Genomic DNA, 10,740 nt, shown 5'->3' with positions numbered 1-10,740 from the left:
TCCTCCTCTTTGTAGTTGGGAGAGAGGTTGATGGGCGAAGTGGTCAGAGGTGGTTGAAGGAAGAATGGAATCCTGTAACCGAACCTCAGCCAACTGACAGACTGTGCGTCTGCACCTCTCATCTCCCAAGCTCGCCAGAAGGTCTTGAGTCTGGCTCCTACTGTCGTCTGGAGAATCGGAGAGTCAGTGTTTTCCTTTGGATGGCTTGGATCCTTTCCTGGACTTGCCTCTGTAAGAGTCTGGACGGGAGCTTCCTCGGCTGGGGGCTCTACCACGAAAGGGCGGTATGAATCTAGTCGCAGGGGTATCAGCCACTGGGGAGCGGTAAGTCTTAGGGGCTGAGGTGGAAGCCTTAGACTTACGAGCCGAAGAAGCTACAAGATCGTGCGTGTCCTTCTGTATCAAAGCAGCAGACAAATCTTTAATGAGCTCTTCGGGAAAAATAAACTTCGAAAGAGGAGCAAACAGAAGTTGTGAACGTTGGCAAGGGGTAATGCTGGCGGAAAGGAAAGAACACAGCTGTTCTCTTTTCTTCAAAACCCCTGACACAAACAAGGACGCTAGCTCGCCCGATCCATCTCTGATGGCCTTATCCATACAGGACATTAACAGCATGGCAGAATCTTTGTCCGTATGGGAGGTTTTCTTGCTGAGGGCCCCCAGGCACCAGTCGAGAAAATTAAACATTTCAAAAGCTCTAAACACTCCTTTAAGCAAGTGATCCAAGTCCGAGAAGGTCCAACACACTTTTGAGCGTCTCATAGCAGATCTTCGAGGCGAGTCTACCAGACTTGAGAAGTCAGCCTGGGCAGAGGCAGGTACTCCCAAGCCTGGTGCTTCCCCTGTGGCATACCAAACGCTCGCTTTCGAAGTGAGCTTCGTTGGAGGGAACATGAAGGAAGTCTTGCCAAGAAGTTGCTTAGACTGCAGCCATTCCCCTAAGATCCTAAAAGCCCTCTTGGAGGATCTAGCTAGGACAAGCTTGGTATAGGAAGACTGAGCTTGTTGCACTCCCAGCGAAAACTCAGATGGTGGAGAGCGGGGTATAGCTGAGACAAAATGGTCTGGATAAACCTCCCTGAGAAGAGCCAAGACCTTGCGAAAATCAAGAGACTGTGGAGAGGGCTTGGATTCGTCCACGTCCGAAGAGGGATCAAGGTGTGCCTCCTCATCATCCGAAACCTCAACCCCAGAATGAGGCGACGGGATCGGATACGAATGCTGAACCGCAGAGTCAGAATGAGCAGGAACAACAACAGAGGTGGAAGGAGGAGGTGCAGCAAGTTCCTGTTCCTGTGGTATGAGTGGAGCGTGAAGAGATCGAGGTTGTGCAGAACAAGGTAAAGTTCCCGCAAGCAGAGATGTTTGAGGAGCAGGAACAGGGTGCACGGGTATAGTTCGGTGCAGCAGCTGAGGAGACTGACTCACAGGTGGAAGAGGTTGTTGTACCTCCACCGAGAGTTGCACCGCCGGTGGAGCAGCCAGGGGAGGAGGAGGAAGAGTGGAGTAATCCTCCTGATCCCAAACTGAAGGTTGCCTTAAAGAAGGCTGATGCTGAACAACACTGGGAACAGTGGACACAGAAAGTGGTTCAACATCGTACGCCTGGCAGATGGAGCTGCGACTGGGTGCAGCGAGTGCAGGCGGGTGCAGCACAGGCTGAACGGGTGCAGGAGGTTGGTGCACCACCGGTGCAGGCGGGTGCAGCAAAGGCTGAACGGGTGCAGGAGGTTGGTGCACCACCGGTGCAGGTGGGTGCAGCACAGGCTGAACGGGTGCAGGAGGTTGGTGCACCACCGGTGCAGGCGGGTGCAGCACAGGCTGAACGGGTGCAGGAGATTGGTGCACCACAGGTGCAGGAGGTGCAGCACTCTCAGCACGACACTCACGCATCAGGTCCGAAAGCTGAGCTTGCATGGACTGAAGCATAGACCACTTGGGATCAGCAGAGACAGTAGCAGACTGAGGTAAAGCCATAACAGTGGTTGCACCACCGGTGCAGCTCTGTTGTACCTTACTCCTCTTGGGCGGAGTACAGTCGCTAGATGACTGAGGCGAGTCAGAGCTGAGCCAACGACTGCAACCTGGCTGAGCACTCGAGGGTTGGACTCTGCGTTTAAGCGGTCTAGAGACCTGAGACCAACGTTTCTTCCCCGAGAGAAGATCAGCGGACGAGCGGAAGACGGGCTCAATCGTCTGCAAGTGGGAGTGACGGTCTGTGGAAGACACGCCCGCAACCACTGAGGATGATTCTGTGCGCCTAACAAGGCCTGCCGAACCCTTATGCCCTTCGACATTGCTTCTCCCCTGGGCTTGGGAGCTTGCAAGAGGTCCCGGACTGGGAGAACGACTGGCTCGCACAGAAAAATCCCCACGCACCACACTGGCACTAACACTAGTACAAGGCACTGCACCGACACTAGCACTCGTCACAGCACTGGCACTAACTTCACCCACTGCACTCTTGGCCTTCAACTCTTTCACTTCGGCCATCAGAGACTTATGGTCACTTACCACTGACTCTACCTTATCGCCTAAAGCCTGAATAGCACGTAAAACCACTGACATATCAGGCGGAGGGCACACAGTAGGATCGGGGGTAGCCACTACAGGGGTAGGATCAGGAAGGGGATCATGAGATGAGGAAAATAAAGAAGAGTGAGAAGAACTCCTCCTAGCTCTAATTCTCTCTAACTTAGAAGAATACTTTAAAAGTCGGACAAAATCCAATTCCGAAAGACCGGCGCATTCCTCACATCGATTTTCTAAATGACAGGGTCTGTCCCTACAGTCAGAACAAGCGGTGTGAGGATCTACCGAGGCCTTCGGAATACGTCTATTGCAAGACCTACAACGTCTATGGGAGGGGGCTTGCGAAATGTCAGACATTTTGTTTTCAAGAGAAGTCAAAGGGAGATCCAAAAAACAAGCAAAAATTCGTTAACCGTTAAACTGAATTAAATAAAAGCTATCTAGCTAATATCAGAAGGTTTCTAGTAATGCGACAGCCGTAAATCAAAGAGAATACATCACCAAATAAGCGAGAATAAACTCGAAGACCATAAGCGTATCCCAGAACGTCTAGCCGGAGGCACGACAGAGGAATAATTGAGGAGGTGTCAACAAGAAGTACTTGAGTACCTGGCCACAGGTGGCGCTGTTAGTACACCCCCTTCTAGTATTGTGATAGCTGGCGTATCCCTCCTTAGATTTCTGTCGGGCAACGGAGTTGACAGCTACATGATTATCGGGTAAGTTTAATATTGAAAACTTGTCCTTACCAGGTTCTAAAAGGGCTAAAATAATGGCTAGTTCCCAAACACTTGGGTAACTATGATCATGCCATATTCTATTAATAATGCTTAAAATAAATTACTTTGTATTAAAATGTACATGTTTAACCATTGCATATGGAATTCCATTGGGTCCAGGGGCTGTATCGTTACATGTAGCGAGTGCGGAATCAAGTTCTCTTTCAGTAAAAGGAGAATTATAGGCTTTTTCCTTTCCTGTTGCAAAATTAAAATTTTTTTTTTCTTCAATGCTCCTATACTGGTGACCAGGAGCTGCTACACTCTTGCGTGATACATTTGAAAAGTGGTCAGCCAGGGCATTGGTAACTTCATTTGCTTCAGTCACATACTGACCATTCACTTTCAACACTGGTGGTGGGTTTGGGGTAAATTTGCCGGCAATCTTTTTCATTTTCCTCCATACAGAAGACGTTGGTGTTCTACAATTAATGGAGGAAACAAAAGCCACCCAAGATTGGCGTCTAGCTTCTTTCATGGCACGACAGAACTGTGCTCTACACTTTTTGTAGGTTATCAAATTTTCATCCGTACGGCGTCTACGCAATCTAGTCAAGAGATTTTCTGGTGGCTCTGTGCAAAGCTGTTAATTCTGAAGACCACCACAGAACTGGTCGTCTTTTGAATAGTCCTGTGGTTTTGGGAATCGAATTGATTCCTGCTGTATGGAGAGTTCCATTCAGTAGGTCTATGGCATCATCAACACACTCAAACTGCTCTGCACTGCCCTCGATTTCACTTAGCTCATGAAATTTAACCCAGTCTGCCTTGTCTAGATTCCATCGTGGCGATCTTTGTAAAGGCGGACCCTTGTTGGTATTTATAAGGATTGGTGCATGATCACTAGTATGCCAATCATCTAATGTCCTCCAATCGAAATTAAGAAGGCAGTTAGAGCTTGCAATTGAAAGGTCAATGCATGTCAAGGTACCTGTCTGGCCATGGAAGCGTGTGGGCTCTCCTGTATTAAGGAGTCCTACATCCTCGTTTTCCACAATTGATGATATAATACTGCCCCTGCTGTTTGCTAAAACATCACCCCACAAAGGATGTCTACCATTCAAATCTCCAAGTAAAAGAAAAGGTTGAGGGAGCTGTTGAATCACCTCTGCTAAATCATCATACGATACGTTATCATTTGGAGGCAAGTACAGCGAACAGATTGTATATCTTCTTCCTATATCAGTCAGTACAGCCACTGCCTGCAGAGGTGTACGGACAGATAAAGGAAGTTGGGGAACATCTCGACGAACGTATGTGAGACTTCCGCCATGGCTCCCTACTCCGTGATCATAAGGTGTCCTATAACTAATATATTCGCGAGGACAAGGGGTATTAGCATCAAGCTTGCTCTCCTGGAGACAAACAATTATGGGGGAATGCTCGTGAATTAAGAGCTTAAGTTCTTTGTTACCTAATTCTTGTGGGGGATGGTGGACCTCAACTTGAATTTTTGATTGATTCAAGAAGTTTTCCTGTTGATCTGAAATATCAACAGGCAAAACATCATATCTATTTGATGTTATAACTTTGGTGTTTTTAATGGATGGGGGTGAGAGAGATGGAGGTCTCTCTCTTTTCCTATTGACATGGTGATTTATTAGGTTTTGATGTTTTCCCCACTACAGGTGCACCTGATAACTCTGTTTCATGTGGAACCTCCATCAAATCAGGCAAAGATATAGCCTGAGAGAGGTTAGTATTATCTTTTGTAGTGGGGGACAAAGGTTTACTAGAGGTGAGCAAAGTCTTACGTGATATTCTTGCCTTATCCTCTAGAATTCTATCAGAAGATGGCAAATTTCTTTTCTGAGGAATAGAGGCAGTATTAGGCGGGTTGAATGTCTCCTGCCTCATTTTTTCTCCCGACTTCAATACTTTTGCATAACTTGCTGATTTACTCAATAGTCTCTTGGCATGCCCCACACTTATGTGTTCGATACTGGATTTATTGAGAGCAGCCTCTTCCAACCTATATTGCTGGCAGTTCCTATCAGTAGATTTGTGATTCAAATTGCAGTTTATACAATTGGCCTCTAGTGTACAGTCTCCATGGTAAACAATGAAGCAAGTACTACACATTTTATCATTCTTGCATACTTTAGATGGATGCCCATATCTAAAGCAATTAAAACATTGCAGCGGCTTCTGCTTAAAAGTTCGAACTTTTATTCGTTCATTCTCTATGTAAATGTGGATAGGCACATCAGCATCCTGGTAAGTCAGGATAATCATTGACGTTCCAGGGACTTTATGAACTTTCCACACAGTTAAAGGACACATGGCCAATATCTCCTCTTCTGTAAATTCATATGTCTCTATTAAAAACTACTCCCCTTCAGGGACGTGCAGAGGGGGGGGGGGTGCTAGGGGTGCCCAAGCACCTGCCCCTTTGGCTACTGTATTAAAAGTGCCCTTTCTTGTCAATAGGTATTTTACACTGATGCCCAAAATTTAGGGTAATCCTGATTTTTTTCATGGAACCTTGATTTTCTTAATTTTATATTAATGATCTTCAGTATGCCACGGAAGGAGAGAAGACAAAAGAAGCAGGAGCAGGACAGACATGATGCTGCCAAAGGTAGCAGAACTCTTTATGATTGGATGAAGCCCATAGTGGCAGTTCCAACATCAGAGCAAGTGAAGGAGGAGGAGGAGAGCTGGGAGGAGACTCAGGAGAGTGAAAAGTCAGAAGCTGAAGATATGGAAGCATACGACGAGCCAAATGAAGCGGACAGTTTAGATAACCTTGTGCAACACGTTGCTCCACAGGAGCCCCAGACTGAAGCAAGAGCAGAAGTGCCCGAAGTTGAAGAGCCATTTTCCATGCTACCTGAATTACAGTATCCAAATGACCCTGACCATGTTGTGAATTATAAGATATGTATTAATGAGTCTTTCATCAGACTGTGCAATAATTATGGCCCATGTCAACCATTAATTTCATATCCAAAGAATATAGAGGGAGACTCATTTCAGAAGAAATGGTATGAAAGGAAGTCTTGGTTGGAGTATTCACCTCGGAAAGATCCCATGTTCTGCTTCAGCTGTCATCTGTTTTTGAATGAGGAGAAGTACAGGGGCCGAGTAGCTGGGAAATCAGAGGGCATAAGCCGTTGGAGGACAGCTTCAGAGAAAATAAAGGAGCCTGCTAGTTCAGAATCTCACATGATTGGTATGGTTCGATGGAAAGGGTTCTAAAGTCAAGCATTAGATATTGCTTTAGAAACAGCTAATCAGGAAGTACAAGCTGCTAGAGACAAAGAGAAGCAGAGAAACAGAGAAATTTTATGTAGGTTGATCTCCATCACTATACTTGGCAAGACAAAGTTTCCCATTTAGGGGAAACCAAGAAAGTTCTATCAGTGAAAATCGAGGAAATTTTCTTGCACCTGTAGAAATGTTTAGCAAGTATGACACTGTAGTTCAATTGCACCTTGATGTAATTAAAGAAAAACAAGAAATACTGAAAAGACCCCAAGTGTCATTTCTTTCAAATAGGACTCAGAATGACCTGATCAAGGCTTTGGCCATTTCAGTTAGAAGAGTGATATTAGAAGAAATTCACAAGAGCAAGATCTTTTCCGTCCTCATAGATGAAACAACCGATGTATCACATAAATAACAGGTCTCTTTTGTTGTGAGATATGTACATGACTTCAAAATAAAAGAACGTTTCATACAAGTATTCAATGTGCAATCAACAACTGGTGAAGCACTGGAGAAAGAAGTGATCTCTATACAGTACTTAATAAAAATAACCTGAACATAGATGATATGCGTGGACAAGGATATGATGGGGTAGCAAATATGAGTGGAATATACAATGGATTACAGTCCAGACTCCAAAGACTGAACCCAAAGGCGCTCTATGTACACTGCCATGCACATAGCCTAAATCTAGTATTAGTCGAAAGTGCAAAATCAAGCACTCAGTTTGTAACTTTTTTCAGTTTGGTGGAGAAACTGTATGCTTTTATTTCTAACTCTTCAAAACGGCATGCTGCTTTCATGGAGATCCAGATAGCAATGTATCCAGAAGACCGCCCACTTGAACTTAAGAAGCTATCAGACACAAGATGGGCTTGCAGAGAGTCAGCTCTTAGAACCATGAGGAAGGTTATCCCAGCTCTGAAGCAATTTTTAGAAGAGATAGTGTAAAAACATCCTCTGATGCATCAGCAGGGGATATTGCTGCTAAGTATTAACTTTGAATTTCTTGTTTGTCTTGAGATTGCCACCCCAGTTTTTCAAGAAACTGCCGATACCTATAATGCCCTACAACAGAAAGACTTTGATTTGGCTGCCTCCTAGAGAATTGTGGATGGAGTGCTACAAAGTTTGAGAGCATTAAGAAATGATGAGAGGTTTCAGGAGATTTTTACAAATGTTAAAAAGAAAGCTGAATTCATGGCCATCAATCTCCCCTCTGGGATCCCTGGACAAAGCAAAACAAAAAAAATGCTTGAAAGATAAAAGTATAGTGCTACATCTGCTACTGAGGACCAGCAATATCAATCCTTGGATGAGTACTACCATGTGAGAATATTTTATGTTTTTAGATACAATATCACAAGAGCTACAAAGAAGATTTAAAGGTTGAGACAACACAAAACGGGGTATCCTGAATGCCTTTCATTGTATGACAGTCCAAGATAACTGGAAAGAACCTGTGAATGAAGAGGCATTAAAGTCATTGCAAAAATTATGCCAGTTTTATGAGTTAGAAGAAGTAGACAAGCTATGGTTGGAATTAAAGATCTTCTATTCCTCATTTCCTTGCCTGCCACAGAACACTGCATCTACAATGCTCAACCTGATGAAAGAAGACAATGTCCAGGAGATATTGCCACTTATGCTTGAACTCTTAACAGTTTATGCCACTCCACCCGTCACGACTGCAACAGTGGAAAGGACCTTCTCCAAACTCAAGCTGGTGAAGACAAAGCTACGCAGCCTGTCCAGTGAGGAGAGGTTATCGGGGCAGTTGAAAAGGATATCACACTCAACAACAGTGAAGTTATCAGCATATTCAAAGAAATAGCACACAGAAGGGTTCTCTTATAAATATGAAATGATAAGGTCTGGTTATTAGCCAAGTGTATTGATCATGCTGATTGATTTTCTTGGTCATTTATGTAAAACTAATATATATAATTTTCTTTTCTTAGATTTCCTAGTTCTACTAGTAGTCAGTACTGTAGATTTCATGTTCATAAAAAAACATTAGCCCACTAGTACTTATGATATCAGCCACTTCTATCTCTTTCTTGAATTATTAATGGCTAGTTTACATAAATTTGAAAGAATATTGAGCCGGTATATATTTAACCTCATCGATTTCTATATTTTTGCCCTTTTTTCACTTGAGCACCTGCCCTGAACAAGTTCTCTGCACGTCCCTGCTCCCCTTCCATAACTGAAGTTTAGATGGGGTTTCACATCCAGCTTTATGTCATCGTTCTCTGTATTTAAATTGGAAAGTATAACAGATTGAGTTTCTGATTTGGCACTTATTAGGAAACTGTTCTTTCCAAACTGATATATATCTCCTGGTGCTTCATCATGGTTATCAAATGATATCCATGAATCCCATTTGTCACCTTCAAGCCTCATTCTAATTTCCCTGATGTGACCATAACATTGAAATCATTTATACAGCACATCATAATTGGTTTCAATGGGAATCTGAGTGACATGAAGGATTCGCAAATTCTCCATGTCACCCAAATTACTTTGTTTTTTAACATTAGTAAAATGGTCTTTTAGAGTTTCCAGGTCGTCAACAGAGGGGTTAGTTTTTGAAGTAGAAGCATGCCGGGTTATCCACCTCTTATCGAAGGATGTCAGTCCTCCTATCCCATGTGCCCCAACACAAGAAGAAGCTTCAGCAGGGACCAGTCCTCTATTAGAAAGGGGCTGCCTCTCTTAAGCTGGGCGTACACTGGTCAGTGGGGGTGGTTAGCCCCTCCCACCGGCGATTCCAATGCCTGGCGTCACCCATTACCCGCAAATATCGGCGACTTAAAACCGGATCATTGGAGCCCAACTCTAAATAGACTTAGTCTGCACCCAATGGGGTCTGCCAGAGGGTGATAGCGTCTAAATTTGTACAGGTTGAGATGGTATGACATCCATCCCACCCTCCGCCAAACCCAAAGAAGCAGTCAAAACCTAAGTCATACAAGCAAAAGTCGTCAGCAAGTTCATGCCCAAGAGGAAGAGATGGGAGAAAAAAAAGAAATAATCAAAAGAACGGAGAGAAAGTGCAGACTAATTTAGTTGGATCAACAGTTGGGTACTGAGGTCCAGTGGGGAAGTAGTTCCCACTGTTCATTAGAGCCCAACTGCTAATCCCTAAGCCCCCCATCCTCATCAAGGCTTCAGCATCTGGGGGCCATTCACATTTGGCCAACCTAAAAAGTTCATGGAGATGTCATAGCATTAATCAAGTCCCTGAGTCAAGAACAATATTCCAAGATGCCATAACGTCATACATAGAACAATACTCAAGATGTCATTGAAAACCCTGGAAAAGCATGAACATTGGCCAAGTCTTCCACCAGTGAAGAAGGTCCGTCTCCACTGACAGCTGAAATCAGAGTGGTTTGTCAGGGGGCAACTTTTCCCCGATGCCAACAGATAACAACCGGTCGGATTGTTTACACCCGTTTATAAACTTCAACGGCTATGTACTACAGTTTCACTGTAAATCTGTCCTATGTAAAGGACGAGGGTTTGTATATTTACCAGAACAATTTTTAAGAATGACTAATAAGTTAATGAATGTATGCAGTTATCCTTTGGCATTACACAAGGAATTTATATGATATTATTCCCAAGCTTTGCAAATTTCACAATCGGTTAGCAGGGTATATGAAGAAAAAGCTTCTAGTGCTACATGTAAAAAAAAAACATACCTTGAATTGCACTAGACAGTTCTCTTTTAATTATCCCCCTAAAAAATAGTAATATAGTTAAATGAATTTCATTTTGTAAATCTTAAATTCCCCAATTAGAAAGGTTTAGGTAATTAGTTTTGAATTTAAAAAAAGGAATATCAGATAAAGCTGTAACCTAAAAAGTGACCAGATAACTCCAACATGAAAGAAGTTGCCAGAAATTATATAAACAATGCATATAAAAAGTACTCATGAAAACAATGAGCAACTGGAAAAAAGAACTTTGATAGAAATAGTAGAGTCGTCGGCACCCACTCGTGTCCGAGTATTGGGTTCTGTCATTAGCCATCAGCCTCCTATCTAGAGATGAAGAGGGGTGGAGGAAACGACAGAATGCCAGTAGCTGGGTATATTGTTTTGGGTGGTCGTGGCTTTGCAACGGCCACGCACACACACTTGGCCCACACCGTTTTCACCGCGGCTCAAGACACATGAGACAGGCGGCTTCTGCAATGTTGGTTGCATAG

At 43.8% G+C, this 10,740-nt stretch overlaps 1 protein-coding gene and 1 pseudogene across 1 annotated transcript; both read left to right on the top strand.

Annotated features, from left to right (window-relative positions):
* Positions 1 to 5,678: 5,678 nt before the first annotated feature.
* Positions 5,679 to 6,920, top strand: LOC137657098 (uncharacterized). Its single transcript, XM_068391463.1, has one exon. The coding sequence runs from the start codon at positions 5,820 to 5,822 to the stop codon at positions 6,510 to 6,512; it is 693 nt and encodes a 230-aa protein (XP_068247564.1). The 5' UTR covers positions 5,679 to 5,819; the 3' UTR covers positions 6,513 to 6,920.
* A 545-nt stretch (positions 6,921 to 7,465) lies between these two features.
* Positions 7,466 to 10,486, top strand: LOC137657099 (zinc finger MYM-type protein 1-like; annotated as a pseudogene).
* Positions 10,487 to 10,740: the final 254 nt, after the last annotated feature.

This window comes from Palaemon carinicauda, chromosome 18 (assembly GCF_036898095.1).
Source record: "Palaemon carinicauda isolate YSFRI2023 chromosome 18, ASM3689809v2, whole genome shotgun sequence".
Classification (NCBI taxonomy): Eukaryota; Metazoa; Arthropoda; class Malacostraca; order Decapoda; family Palaemonidae; genus Palaemon; species Palaemon carinicauda.
The sequence above is the reverse complement of the archived record's forward strand: the minus strand, read 5'-3'. Positions and strand labels throughout refer to the sequence as shown.

Coding starts and splice junctions, on each gene's coding strand:
- LOC137657098 (XM_068391463.1), top strand. CDS start 5,820: ATGATCTTCAGTATGCCACGGAAGGAGAGAAGACAAAAGAAGCAGGAG.